This window comes from Plasmodium malariae (genome assembly GCF_900090045.1).
Source record: "Plasmodium malariae genome assembly, chromosome: 12".
In the NCBI taxonomy this organism is placed as follows: Eukaryota; Apicomplexa; class Aconoidasida; order Haemosporida; family Plasmodiidae; genus Plasmodium; species Plasmodium malariae.
This window is the reverse complement of record NC_041786.1, coordinates 1,422,607-1,439,075: the sequence shown is the minus strand read 5'-3', so window position 1 is coordinate 1,439,075 and position 16,469 is coordinate 1,422,607. Positions and strand designations below refer to the sequence as shown.

At 28.6% G+C, this 16,469-nt stretch overlaps 1 protein-coding gene across 1 annotated transcript; it reads right to left on the bottom strand.

Annotated features, from left to right (window-relative positions):
• Positions 1-1,237: 1,237 nt before the first annotated feature.
• Positions 1,238-15,599, bottom strand: PmUG01_12040400 (conserved Plasmodium protein, unknown function; the record flags this gene model as incomplete). Its single annotated transcript, XM_029006614.1, has 3 exons — positions 1,238-1,775; positions 2,092-2,213; positions 2,469-15,599. 3 exons carry the CDS (start codon positions 15,597-15,599, stop codon positions 1,238-1,240), a joined length of 13,791 nt encoding a protein of 4,596 aa, XP_028863085.1.
• Positions 15,600-16,469: the final 870 nt, after the last annotated feature.

The following is a 16,469-nucleotide window of genomic DNA, read 5'->3' as shown; positions in this document are numbered from 1 at the left end:
TTATTCGTTCATTTATTCGTTCATTTATTCGTTCATTTATTCGTTCATTTATTCGTTCATTTATTCGTTCATTTATTCGTTCTATTCGTTCATTTATTTATTTTGTTATTATTATTTTTTTTTTAAAGTCTCCTATTTAGTCTTATTCCAACTTTTTAAAAAATTATCATAAGAAAAAAAATTCTTTCTTAAATTTCTGCATATAAATCAAAAAAAAAAAAAAAAAAAAAAAATACAAAAAAAAATAAGGTTTGGCTAAAAGGCGCAAGCGAACATTGCTTTAGGTATGCACAGTACAAACCTATATACATGAACAAATGCTTACGTAATACGTAAGTACATATATATGTTGATATACACAAACAGTATGGCTGCAAACTAAAAAAGAATTAAAAAAATTGTTCAAACAGAGAAGAAAATGGAAAAGAAATGAAAAAATGGAGTAATTTAAAAATAGCTGCACATTTAAGTAAGTACACTTGATTTCATGAATTCAAATTTGTAGGCTCAAAATTTTCTGAAAAAAAAAAAAAAAGAGCCACTACCTATATATAAATATATATAAATCAATATACACATATTTGATATTACGAAAAGCATGTGTATATATATATGTATATGTGTATACTATGATTATATTGTTATGTACCGCTTACTTCACGAATGTACGATGGGATAAAAAATTAAGCTGATTTAAATTGTAAGGAAATAAATAAATAAACGAGCAAACAGACGAACAAGCAAATAAATAAACAAACGAACGGAGCAAAATAAACAAATAAACAAATAAACAGATAAACAAATAAACAAATAAACAAATAAACAGATAAACAAATAAACAAATAAACAAATAAACAGATAAACTAATTTACAAATATACGTATGTATGGGAAAAAAGGCGTCGTGGGAAATGCTCAAACGATATTAATCTATTAACACGTTAATGCAAAAACTAATTTAATGGTAAATATTAAAAAAAAAAAAAAAAACTTAAAAAATTATGAGTTAAGATAACACGAAACAAAAAAAGAAACATAAATACTAAATTTTAAATTTTGATTTTTAAATTTTGATTTTTAAATTTTGAATTTTTTATTTTGTGCGTTGGGCAAAATGTTGTTTGGATTAAAAACTAGTGTGCAGTTAAATACTGCCGCAGATGCTTTCTATATTCGCACTACTGTATGGCCGTATAATGTCCGCGTTCCCCCATAATCGCATGATGCTATGCGCATGATCACTGCTGTGCTAGACTGAATAGAAAACTCTTTACGTTTAAGTAGAAAATATTTAAATGCATCATTGATGAAAATGAAAAGAAATTTTTCTGGTAATCTTCAAATATTGTAACAGAAGGGTACTTATTTTTACTTGATGATGAGACAATATTTTTTTTTAGATTTTTTACTCTTCTATCATAATTGTAAATAAAATGAAAAATATAATATAAAAAGTATAATATCTGTAATAAATTTTTGTGAATTTTATATGTCAATCTTTTTTTTTTTTTTATTTTGAAAAGGATATCAAAATAAAAAGAAAGAAAATTATTTTTGTTCTTTCGGATTATATTCTTTATATTTATAATTAAATCTTTATCCTTCTCAAATATTAAATTGAAATAAATACAGCTGATCTCAACCTTTACAATATTTTCCTTTCTTATCATAATTTTATTTTTGTTTCTGTTTAATTTAACGAAATAATTATTACAAAACAGCAACGCGAAATTTTCCTTCTCATCGTAAAGGTAGCTATGCACCATGAAATCTCGTCTAACAAAAAAAAAAAAAAAAAAAAAAAGAAATGACGAAATGACGAGATGACGAAATGACGAGATGACGAAATGACGAGATGACGAAATGACGAGATGACGAAATGACGAAATGACGAGATGACGAAATGACGAAATGACGAGACGAAAAACGTGCATATGAAAAAAAAAAAATGTACGCCCTGTTATGTAAGAAGAATCGTGGAGGACAACAAATAGAAGTGATATACATTCGCACAACGTGTATTTTTATTATTTTTGTTTTTCTGTTTTTCCGCCAGCGTTATTCCCTTTACACAGAAATTTTTTTTTCTTACATTACGATGTTGTCCATCGGGCAGCATATTCTAAAAAATCGAGGGTCATGCACAATTTTGTTTTTCTTATAAATTTGGAGGTACGTTGTAAATTCCTCTGTTTTGTTTTTTTCCTCCTTGTCCTAAAATAGCAAAAAAAAAAGGAACAAGCACGCACATGTATCGGTTTAACGTGGCTAATGCGTAAATCTACATGTGCGTATAATTAATAATTATATATATATATATATATATATATATATATATATATATATATATATATATATGTATATGTATACACGTGCGGAAAGGGCAATGGTATTTTCTGTGTTTTGTTCATTTATCCTTCATTTTTATTTCTTTTTTTTTTTTTTTTTTTTTTTTTTCTTGTTTAATACCTTAGGCGAGTTGTCATTCCCTCGTGTTGCCCCTAGTCCATTTCTAAAGTACTCTAGAATGTGCACCTTATCTCTTTTGAATTTGGTTAATTTGTATCCAAGTTGACTATTGCCCTTCTCGCTGCTTCCTTGCTCGCTTCTACTTCTGCTTCCACTTTGACCGTTTTTATCATACAAGTAATAGTTAATACTGGACATAATGTCCTTTCCTATAATCTTTAGAGCGCTATTAAAAAGGGTAAAGTTGTTGGCATACTCGACCTCTTCCTTGTGTTGTTTGGGTACACCATCTTCACGAATAACATGATTAATAGTGGTATCCTCATTAGAGTTATCGTTCCAGTCGTTCTTGATACCACTTTTGTTGTAATTTAAGTCTTCATCAAATATGAACATTTTTTTCCCCTCAACAGTGTAAAATAGCTCCCTATTAACACGTTTTATATGTTTCTTCTTCTTTGATTTCAGATAAAAATTCGAATCGCTAAATAGGTTAAGGTTGTCCATATTTCTGTAAAACTGTGTGCACCCCTCGTCTGTTACATTTTCGAGTATTAAGCTTTTGTATTTTCTGCATACTTGGGTAGTTCTATTATTTGCCATGTTGTAGTAGTTAGTATGGTCATCCATGTAGTCATCAACGTGGGCATTCATATGATCGTTTACATGATCATACATGTGCTTTTTATCCTTCTCATCGTACATATCGTTTTCGTTTCTTTTGTCCTTTTCGTCCCTTCCACCCCATTCATCACACGGACCTATTCCGAACGATCGAGGATCATCATTCGGGTCGGTATTCCCCCCTGTAGTTAATTCCTCTTCTTCCCGACTCCAGGGGTATCGTTTGTTCAAGTACATATTGCCCCTATCTTGTATTTCTTTCTTTACATTTTTAAGACTAGTAGATACATTCATATTAAAGAAGTTATTACCCATGAGCAAGTGAAAGAAATTGTAATAACTATTCAAATACTTGTTTATTAAATTCATCTTTGTTAAATAGTAAAATACATTTTTATATAATTCCTTCATATAGAAATCTACAACATAATTAGTAAAATTTGTTATTTTTTTTTCTTTTATATTTTGCAAGTATAGCTGATTAATGACAAAGTCAGCATCATTTAATGCATTTAAATAGGAAAGGAATATACCAAATTTAAAAAGGTTTTTCCTTTTTTTCTTATATATATTTAAATCATTATTTTCTTTCGTGAAGCATATATTTATTTTTAAACTGTATACCTTAAAATGCTCCACTTTTAATTTTCTCATTTTTGTCCACTTTAAATAACGACGAAAATTAACACTATCTCTCATGCTGATAATGTGCTTTAACCGGTCTTTACAGCACTTCCTTGACTTCTTACCATTGCCAGTATTTTTGATATTATGGTCCATATTATACTCAAACAGGAATCTATCCATTTTGTAGTTTTGTTTCCCTTCTTTTTTCCTCTTACAAAATTTTTGATAACAATCGTACAATTTTTCCACATTTTCCAGAGATACTTGCACATGTACAGGTAATAGAAAAAACTCTAATTTTTTTATGACCCAAGCATTTGGATCCATTTCATAGGTCAATTCGGCATGCAGTAAATTATTTATAGAAAAAGGAACCTCCTCATTGTTATCACTTCTACCCAGATGAGTAGTATTATCTCCTCTACTTGCACTATTAGACGTTAATATATTTTTTCTGAAAAACATTTTTTTTACTGGAAAAGAAGAGTAGTTGTCTATTATGAACATATCTTCTACACGTAAAGAAAAGCAATTTTTATTATTTTGTGTCTTAATCAATGCACTTGCATTTTTTAATACGAGAGTAAATATATGTGCATTTTTTTTTTTTTTTTTTAAAATATATTTATTACGATAATCAATGGATTGGTATTCCTCTCTAATAACAGAATTCCTTTCTATTTTATTCAAATCCTTTCCATCACTACCATAAACAAAAATGCCTTCTTTGTTTTGTTGTCTAGTTATAGCATTATTTACAAATAGCATGGATGCAAATAAATTTATTTTAATTTCATTTTTTACATCAAAAAAATAATGAACCTCTGATGTTTTTGTTTTATTATTTTCTTTTAAAAAAAAAAATTTGCATTTATTTACACTCTCAACAAAAGCAACATTTTTATTTATAAAATGGTGAGCGTATAATTTTCCCTTAACTGTAATATTTGCTTTGTCCTTTTTTTTTATTTTTATATTATAACCCCGTTGTTCATATTTTGTTAATCGGCAAAAAATCTTTTTCTCTTTCCCTACATGAATAAAATTTTCTCCCTTTACAAATGAGTACAGGTTCCCCTTCTTCTCATCAGTGTCTGTGTAAAGGGAAACGTTCTTACGTAGTGATGACGTAAAGGTTAATATATTTCGACACTTATGAAATCGATTTTTTCGCTCGTTTATTACTAGCATGCTCCGATTTGTTTTCTTCCCAAATATATGGAAACTGGTGCAATATTTCCTAAACAATTTATTTTCATAACTAAAGTAGAATGATTTAACGAATGAGCTACAATTAATTTCATTGATCATATCACTTGAACTCAAATCTTTCTCCTTTTTAGAATATTTTTTTACAGTTTTTTCCCCTTCATATGATTGATCAATGCTATACAATTCATGTTTAAGGTTGGCACTTTGCTTAGATAACAAGTGCATATCCACCTTTCCAGTAATATGTACGATGTTATCAATATACTGAGAAATTTTTACAATGATTTTCTTCTTCTTTTGAATCATAAATATTTCAACAAATATAATTTTTTCCTTCTCTACAAATTTTAATAGGTGCCTTTTTCTTTCTAAGGAAAATTTAAAAATTTGTCCTTTAGTAGTGTACTTATATGGGCATATAAGGAAAAAGCAGTTTCTCATATTTTTATTTTTCCTCAAGGGAAAAAACATAATATTTTTCTCTTTTACGTATCGAATTGTGTTCTTATTATTCTGCATGAACGTTGTAATATGATGACTATTTTTCATAATATAATTTAACTTATCTTTCGATAACTTTCCAAAATCGTAATCCAAATTTTCATTCGTGTTTTGGTTTTCGCCTGAACAAGAGTTGTCACTACTTTCTGCATTAAAAATATTTAAAAAAAAGTTTTCCTTAATCTTTTTATTTCCTCTTTCAATTTTAACTTGGTTACATGAGGGCAGACTGCTTTCATATTGCATGTAATCAGCCCCTGCGTTCTCGTCAATCAGTCCATACTCGTCATCCTGTCCAGCTGCATCAACCTGTCCAACCTGATTAGCCCCTTCAATCCATTTAACCTCTTTCTTCTCCTCTCGTGCATTCTGTTCTCCATCGTTCTCCACATTTCTACTTGTAGTAGCACTCATAGTACCCCCCCTAGTAACACTACCAATTATGTAAACAATTTCACTGTAGTGGAAAATGTCAAAGAGTATTCCTGTATTCATACTATTGTAAATGTATATTTTCTTTATCTCTTCCTCCTTTTCTATGTACTTATAAATATTCATTATTACGTTATCACTGCTCTCTCGAACGTTCATCATGTTATTATTTATGTAGGAAATGTATTTGACCTCTTTTTCTCTGCGGGATATATGTTCACTTATTGTTATAAAGAAACAATTATGAAAATGGACATCATTATCTCTCAACGTACTCCCTTCATTTATGCTAATTTTTAAGTTAATAAAGGGATTCTTTTTTTCATTTTTATCCACCTTCTGCGGGTAATTTTTTCCCCAATTTTTACCTGACTTGTGCAGGTCATTTTTTTTTCCATTTTTATATACCTCACGCAAGTCATTTTTTCCCCCCATTTTTGTAAAGCAAAAGATGTAGGAAGCTTCCTTCGTTATATCTATTCCTCCACATAAGTACAAATAGTTATTGTGCATATTCGTGTTTTTAATTTTAAAAAAGAAATTTTTTTCATTTTTCTCTATTAAGTTAATGACATTCCTAGATTTTCTCTGGAAAAGGTAATTGATCCCATTTCCGTTAGAAGGAAACATCACTAAGTTAAAATTTGTTTCATTGATTAATATATACTTTGGGTATACTATTAAAAAGGAGGAAAAATTTTTAAAATAGTAGTTTGGATTACTACGCCCGCTACATGTATTATTTTTTATATAACTAATAACATAACATGAAACGTAGGGTCTATTATTTATGATTTCCTGTGTGCTCACGTTCTGACAACTGTTTATCGTAACGCTGTTTAATTTGATGCTTTCAAAAATAAGGCTATTTATCGACTCATTAAAAAAACTAGTATAACATTTTAATTCTTTTAAGGGGTATATATACTGTACTGTAGTATTATTTGTGCTTCCCCCTAAATCATTAGCAAAATAAATTTTTTTTTTGTTTATTTCCAAATTTTTTACGCAAAAGCTGTATAGAAGAATTAGCGTGTGACACGTTATTATAATAGCGTTATTCCTCTTTATCACATTTGTGTAGTAATAAATTATATATCTATCTTTCCTTGGACCATTTTCCCCCCTTCTATCCAATTCGTTCTTCAGTGAGGTATTACCTGCTTGAGAGCCTTTGACATGTTGCTCCTTCTGGTGTTCCTCTGTTTCATCCCGCTTCCAACCCCTGTGTTGTTCCTCTTTTCTATAAATCTGCTTATGACCCTCTTTCTCTACTTCTTTATTTCCCCTTCTTCTGTGGTAGCAAATTTCGAGCTTTCCTTGATGCATGTGATTGCATTTAACGTTTAGATGAAAATCATCAAAGAATATTTCTCTGCTTTGAAAGGAGTGAACACTGGTTAACTTCCCCTGATAGTTGTAATACACTGTTATGGGCAAGGTATTTCTAAATTTTATCCTTTTATTTATATGCATGTACGAGCTACCCCGTGTTTTTATAATAGTTAAATGTAAAACTAAATGATCAGTATTCGTATTTTTAAAACTATTAATATAATCGTCATTTAATACCATTTTTATAAATTTTCTTTCTATAACATTATAAATATTATATTTATTAAAATTGAAATTGGTTATGTCTTTCCTCCTCTGCTTATTCTTCTCTGTGTGCATATCTACATATAAAAATGATTTGATGTCGTCAATTTTTTTTAGATGTATTATGTTGTTAAAAAGTGTGTAAAGCGTATCTTGGCCCTTGTCTATATATTTTAATTTGCGGAAATTGTAATTTATATATTGCATATTTTGCATTAATTTTTCTTTATTATTTGTATGTACACTTTTTAAAGAATCGATTGTTAAATTTTGTGAGACGTATAATTTTTTTTTATAAAAAATAAGAAAACAAAAATTGTCGTTTTTTAAATGGAACGAATTAATATACGAATTTTTTTTAGAGTATAAAAAGGATTTATAATTTTTATAAAAAAATATAATATCGTGGTTTGTGTTATTGTACAAACATGTATTTGAGATGAAATTATAGAAAGTGCCATCGGTCATCATGGTCATTTCATTCTTTCTTATGTATCTTTCCCTTACGCATGGAAAAATAATGGTATTTGCAATGTTCGTAATGTTTGCAGTGTTTGTAATGTTTGCAGTGTTTGCAATGTTTGCAGTATTTGCAGTGTTTACACTCTTTCCATTTTTTAAATAAAACATATATAAAGGATATACGTTTTCAAATTTTGCATTTTTTATCTCTTTACTTTGATAAAAAAAAATCCTCTCTTTGAAATTATTTACTATTATATATTGGTCATGCGAACAATTGTTATATCTTTTTCTTATCACATTGGTACATGTTTTGTTCCTTTCCAAAGAGAAACAAAAATTTTTAATTCTTAATTTTTCTTTGTTTGACAATATAATACTGTCAGCATTATTGGTATCTTTTTTTATCTTTTCACCTTTGTCCATTAAGAGGAAGTCTTCCATTTGATTTTTTCCCTTTTGCCAATTTTCAATTTCATCTATCTGTTCATTCTTTTTTCTTTTTTTTTTTTCACCTTGCATATTTTCCATACCATGCCTGCACATTTCACACGAGCCATAACAACGATAATTTTCTCCCCTTACATGAAATAATCTCTCACACATGTAGTTGCTATTCCTGTCGTTGTTGTTATAATTCTTTCTATCTGTGAGCTCATCATACAGATATATAACTTTTCTAAATATATTTTTCGTTAAGAATATATTTGTTATATTATTTTTAAGAAAGAGATGAAAATTATTTTGTTCCTTATTTTTTATATAAATAATACGCATTTGTACATTCTTTGCAAATTCTTCATATATATTATTTTTTGAAAAATATAAATTACAACATATATCAGACTCATGCTTTTTTAATAGAGCGTCTTTTTTCTTATTACATGAAATATACTCATACATTCCTTTAGCATGTAAAAGAATAATTTTTTTTTTTTTGCACACATTTATTTTTTGGTAAGGTATACTTTGAAAAATATGAACATGCAAGGTATTTATTATCATGTGTACAATTATTGTAGAGTATGCTACCTGTTTCGTTTTTTTAATTTTACAAAAATATTTATTTTTCAGTAATGTCTCGCAGATTGTAAAAAAGCATGCATTCATTTCGGCATAATAATTAAAAAAAAAAAAAACGCTTTCATATAATTTATTAATTAAATACAAAAAATCTTTTAGTCTTATTTGAATATTGGCATAATTTACATGTACATCAATATATTTCGGCGCTGTAAATTTATTCTTGCATTGTGTATTCTTGCGAGCATTTGCATGGTCGTTCGTTCGTTCACCCTTACGAATGGAAGTTCTTCCACCGACATTTGACGTGAAATTTCCTTCATATATATTACCCACATTGAGCAAGTCTTCTAAAGTTTTCTTATTCTCAAATGGGCATGAATACTTATCTTTTTGTAGTATATTTTGATTGCTACTATTAAAAATTTGCACATCGCATATAACATCCTTTGTGATATTCTTCTCGTCATTCATTGTACAAAAGGTACGCCTTTCTACTAAACCATTTAAGAAATTGTATACAAAACGAAAATGATCAAACCATACATTTTTGTTATTATCATAAAAAAGGACCATTTTTTCATTTCTCATACTTATTTGCATGTTTATATTTTTACTAACACAGTAGAAAATATGATTGTTCAATAAATATAAATTATTTCGTCTCTTTACTATACACTTAAAATAAATAAACTCCTTTAATTTTTCATTTGAATTATTTAATATAACATTGGACACAAAATTTGAATTTTTACATGAACAGGTCATGCAATTTTCGAAATAATTGTCAAAAATGAAATTATTAATATACACATATTTTGACGTATTTGCAAATTTTAAAAATAGATTTTTTCTTAAATTGAAGAGTAAATCAAAATGTAGGCTTCCTTTGTAAATTAAGCTGAATGTGTTTCTGTCTTTACCTATACAGTAACGCTTTTTTTTCATATTTTTTTTACTCACACTACTCTGTACCTTTTTCAAACATAACAAATTTTCGTAAAACAAAAAGTTCAGCATAAAATGGATACGTTTAATATTTACATTTGTTTTGTAGATGTTGTTACTTTTAACTATGCAGTTATAGTTGTTAAAGTCCCGCGCATTTAAATGTTTCGTCATTTTTTCGTATAAAAGCAGGTAAACATTGTTCGGCTCGTCTGTATATGCCATTTTCAGGGTGTTTATTTTGAATACTCGCATGTTTGCGGCACTGCCGTTCCATTTGCGGAAATGATCACTCTCAGATGTTCCTCCATTCAATTTCCGCTTCTGATGCGGCTTCTCTTGCTGCTGCTGGTTGTAGTGGATATGATAACAATACTGTTTTTGATGCTCTTGCCTCTGTTCCTCTTGCCATTTTTCCACCTCGCATGTGCTTTTTCCAAAAACACGAACAAACTTTTCAGTGCGCAAGAATTTCTCTATCTGATTAATGAATAAATTCTTATCTTCAACAAAATAAAATGTATACAAATTGAACAATTCGAACAAATCGGTACTTAGAAAAACGCTAGAAATTTTTACTTGTACTTCATTCATGATATTATACCCAAATAAGTCATTTTTATATCTTTTATAAAATATTTCAACAATTTTTTTTTTCCCATTATTTTTGCGTAAAGAATTGTATTTAATTAATTTCTTCCTAATAAAGCCATCAAATGATATAGCAGTGTAATTACACATTTCTCCGTTCATGTTAAGTAACGTTTTCATGTAATTTGTTTTCTTAAGCTTTTTATATGAGAGTAATATGTCAAAAGGATATTCATAAAAAAAGTTTAGAACTATTGGTACATACGCTTTGATATATGTCAAGAGACTACTATCATTTATGTACTTCACTATTTTAATGAAAATAAATTTGCACAATATATAATTCATTCTGCTACTCGAATAGGCATTCTCTAAATATATGTGCATATCGAACATGCGTACGATTATGTTTAGATCTTTTCTAACGCTCTTTCTCACTTGAAAGGAAGTATCTTTCTCGTAGGTGTGCTTTCCCACAGCAACTGTTTCCCTGTTTATGGTACTACCATTTCTAGTAGTGCCGCTCCCCTTATATAATTTAGAAGAGAAGTACTCATAATTATTGTGTAGCACGTTTTCAAAGAAGACGTTCATAAATAGATGGTAGTTCATAGGTGATAGGTAAATAACACACGAGGCATATACAAATAATGAAAATAAATTTCTTTTGTACAGCATATTTCTATAATATTTTATCAATATATTTCCATTTTTCATTATATTTTTTCTTTCATTTGTATAGCAAAAATTATTTAAAAAATAAACATTAACCTTGTCATATAGTGAAACTTTTCTATACTCCCTGTTCTTTTTAAATATGAATTTATTTTTTATATGCACATTATTCTGTACAACTATGATATCTCTGTTATTTACAACTGATGGGAGAAATAAAGTAGCATCCTCAAAAAATAGGGCATACTTGTTTAAACTTATGGTAGCACTTTTCATGTTCTTTTTTCGAATTTGATAAGTATCGCTATGATGTATCTTCTGCTCCTTTGAGCAACCATCTGATAAGAAGCACTTATGCTTATTGTGAAAACTCTCCATTTGGCACCCTTCCATTTGATGCCTTCCTATTTTATTTTTCAACATGATAAAATGCCTAAACGAAAAGGGGTCAATGAGTTCACAGTCGCAGAAGGAAAGACATTTAGGTATAACATCAGATTTGTCTTCACTTCTTTCTTCATATCCACCTCCACGTTTGTTCTCCTCCCTCTCGCAAGCATGTTTTAACGAAAACAAACTGCAAAAGTCGGTAAGAAGGTACTTGTTTAGAAAATGAAAAAAGTCATTCATTTTGAAGAGCAGACTGAAATTCATTGCGTATATTCTCGTTTTCGAATTATACTTTTGTGCTCGAAGAGTGTTCACTGGGTGTACGCGATTTACTCGCTTCTTACCACCTACAATGTAATCTTCCTTGCCCTGTAATCTTTGCTCATGTTCTCCATTCCTTCGGTCGGAAAAATCGACGTTCTTTATAGTAGAGACTAGGATGAAGTAGCGTTTTACGTTATCCCTTATGTTGTAGTTAATCTTTTTTTTTGAAAATATTTTATAAAAATTTTGGTGAAATACATCCATATATTTCATATAATCAGAGTTAACTCTTTCGAAATAAAAAATATTGTATGTTTTATTCAAATAAGTATATTTGCTTATTTTTAATTTGTAAAAATCAATGTACAACTTGACAAAATTACATGATTTTATATTCTCTTTATACAAAGTATCAAAATAGAAAAGACATATATTCGCATCTGTGCTTACTATATATTGATTTCTTAACAAGTCATAATTTTTTTTTCTTCTCAATTGATCAAAGTTGTACATATCATCAAATGATATGAGAGTAATTCTACTTCTCAATCTTATCTGTGTTAAATATTTTAAAGCCTTGTCATTCTTATAAACTGATTTCGTTTTACATTTAAAATTATTTTTACAAAATGTACAATATTGCAAAAACTCACTCTTATATGTAACATCCTGTTGACCATTCTTACTTTTTGAATATGTCGATTCGTTAAAGAAGTCATTGATATTATGGATGCCATTCGTTGCCTCCCATATGTTCTGTTCATTGGGGTCAACTATACGATTGAGCTTTCTTAACAAAACTCTGTATATATTCCCTTTTATTTTTTTCCTCTCAATACTAAACTTCTTTTTTGAAGTCTTGTACCCTAACTTAATATCACCTAGATAGATTATTCTCCTAATAGCTAGATACACCTGATACATAATAAAATTTATAAATATAATTCTTGCCTTATTTACAATGTCTACATATACTTTCTTGTCTTTAATTTTTATGATTATATCATAATTTTTGCACATAGTGCCTTTTCTTCTCTTGTTTTTACTATTTTTTCCTCTTTCTTTTTTCCTTTCAAATGTGCATATATGCCGAAGTATATTGGTGAATGCATTTGTCTGCACCTGTACATTGCTCAGAAAGAAGTAGTTATCATACAGAGTGTTCACTTTCTTTTCTTTAAACGCTTCATTAGATTTAGCATGTCCTGAACGTATTTTTAAAATGTATTTAAAATTGAGAGAAATCTTTATGTGTGTTAATTTTTCTTTCTTTCTTTTCCTCATCCCCTTAGCATCTTCACCACTTCGATCGAAGCTGGTTATGTTACTCCCAGCGTTGTTCTGATTAATTGAGCTGTTGAAACTGCCTCTAAGCACATCGAAGTGAGGGGATAGACAGAACAAATTAACATTACAGTTGATGCCTATAACGCTTACAACAAAGGGAGAGTTCATCCTACCCATTTCACTCATCCGTTTAAACTTCCTTCTCAAGGGGTTTTTAACAAAATACATTTTCTTTCTTATACGCAAACAATAAAGAGAGAACATGTAATAAAAAAAGCTGATATGTTCAGGTGATAAATTCCATGAGGTGTTATTTAAATAGACAATTATCATAACACTTTCTCCTGGTTTCTCCTGCTTCTCTTTCAAAACTATGTTCACCTTATCGTTTAATGCATATGTATACACAACATTGTGTTCAGAGTAGACACTGCTGATAATAACATCGCTCAGAAAAAGATATGATTCATGCGATTCTATAACGTTGTACATGTTACTGTTTTGGTAAGAAGGAAGTACACTTGCTCTGCACTTGCTCCTCCTTTTAGCATCATTTTCGTTATCTTTACATGGAACTGTGTCAACCTTTGTACCACTTGGACGGTATCCATTTTCCTGTTTATAATTATATATTTGTTTAATTTCAATTTTTATTATTTCCTCCCGATTAGTTAAAGTAGTTTTACTGTCATAAGACAATGTGCCTTTTTCCCTACTCACTAACACGGCTTTTTCATATAATAGCTTAAACTTATCCATATTTTTATTAAGGTAAATGAATACATTTTTAATACACACATAACAAATACTGCTTCTATCATATCCCTGATTTTCCACTTTTACACTTCTTTTTCCCATACTTAACGGAAATATTCTTTCATTTATTTCATTATCACTCCATTCAGAAAAGAAATCCTCTTTTATTATATTGTACGTGTCTATACTTTCTACCATTTCCAAAATGATGGAGCAGTTATTTAAAATTAAATAATTTTTACAGTCATATTTTTCAAAAAAAAAATTTATTTTCTCTACTTTAATTAAATTAAATTTATTGTAAGCTACATGCATATTCTTTAAAGTATATTTTCTCTCACATTTGTCCATTTTGCTTTTTATGGAGATATTTTTTTTAAATTTATCCTTATTTGGAGAGCTAACTGAAATTAAATTTTTTTCTGAACAAGACAGGAAAAAGTTAAAAAACAGCTGGATTTTATTACGCAAGTAATAGGCACTTGGGCGAGTTTTGTAGCAGTTGAGATCATCACTGCCACTATCCCCTGCTTTACCATTACCGTCATCAGCTGCATTCCCAGTCCCACTTTCTTCCCTCCTCTGAATGGAAAAAAATAAATTGCCTACTTCATTCTTTATAGTAATATTATTCTCCAAATGAACATTAACAAATAACCTGTTCATGCAAAAGTAAATATTTGAGTATAAAAAGCCGTAATCAATATCATCATATTTACCATTACTACCAATGTGGGAATTCCTTATATTCTGCAATTTAACAGCATATATTAAATCTCTTACGAAATTATCTCTTCTAATTTTTCTTCTACTTTTATGTATTAGGAAAAATATTTCCTTCAATTCGCACATTTTTATGTTAATAAAAAAAATGGGAATGAATATTTTTTTTTCCTTAATAAAAAAAAATATATTTTTAATAAAAACTGAAATACTCTTGTTGTTCTCTTTTTTCAGCTCAATACTTTTGCATGAGAAAACATAACCATCAAGCGTTTCAGATTTCCACTCCTTGTCATTCTTCCCTTTACAGGAGTAGTTACTAACATTTTGGCTAACACTACCAAGAACAATATCGTTAACCTGATGAACAGGCACCAACTGGGTTAGACTTTCGCGTAAGTATTGTCCATTTTTTTTTTTTTTTTTTGTTTTTTCATTTTCTTTATTCGATCTCCTCGCATAACCATCATGTACAATATTAATGTTTTTAAATATCAAGTCATAGGAGCTCTTACCCCTGGATATGTTTTTTCCATTATTACAATATTTACTGTGTCTATGTTTATGATTATAATATATTTTTATATCAATTTTTTTAATGCTTATATAATAATATTTTAAGATTATTTTTAAAAAGAAAACAGATATTTTCAAACAAATAGTGTATATTAATTTGTTCGTAACATTACCTTTTATCAATCTCAAGTAAATGCTGTAATAGGAGTTATAAGTTTCGTAGTCTTCTAAGTCTAATGATAATATTACAGAAGTAATACATATTTTTTTTTTTTTTTCTAGCCTTTTTTTTGGATTTTTTTCAATCTTTTTATTTTTTTTTTTTGTGAAAAAATTAATTACTTGTTTAATGAACTCGATTTCGAAATATATGTTTCTTATTTCGATATTTTTTAGCGGGATGTTATAAATAAGCAAACTCGGAAAAAAGATGAGACTGAAGTTGATTTTATCTAAATAAAATTTCGTATTTTTCAACACATTTGCTAACACGTTACTCATCTTTTTTAATCAACAATAATACAGTGTAACTACTACAGTGCGGAAATGTTAAACGAGATCTCTGCATAAAAAAAAAAAAAAAAAAAAAAAAATAGAGAGATGTAAAAGATGGGAAAATAAAGGAAGTGAAAAAACAAGAAACAAAAAACATACTTATCATTACATATAACTCTGTATTAACTCTACATGGGGTAAATATAGAAATATATATTTTTTAACGAACAAAAAAAAAAAAAAAAATCGCATACATAAGAAAAAGGGAAGAAAGGTATATCATTCATTTTAACAAAAAAAAAAAAAAAAAAAAAAAAAAAAAAAATTGAAAATAGCTTCAGATTGTACACAATATTACAGGCCAATATAAAAAAAAAAAAAAAAAAAAAAAAAAAGAATATCTCGTGAGCATATCAGGCTAAGTATATGCAAAATGGCGGTTTCCCGAAATGATTAGAACAAAGGAAAACAAATTGTTTATTATGTAAGCCCTGGAAAAAAGAAGAAAAGAAAAAAAAAGAAATAGAAATAGAAATAGAAATAGAAGCATATGTAGAACAATTGAACGAATAAGGATCAAAAGGGTAGGCGGCCTTTCGTTTAATTAACATTTTTAAAAGCAATACAATGTCATTTATAAAAGGTATTGCATCCTCAAAAGGATTTACAGAGCCTGCACACTAACAAGTTCATATGTGAACAAATGCATACTTACATACACAAAATTTGTATGTGTCCATATATACATGTAATGAGTAAGACCGGGTTATTCTGAAACCATTACGGCCTGGCAAAGTTTTGAAGTGAATATTTATGTTATGATGAAGATTCATGTTTCACATAACCTCGAACAGTTCAAAATTTTCATCAAATAAT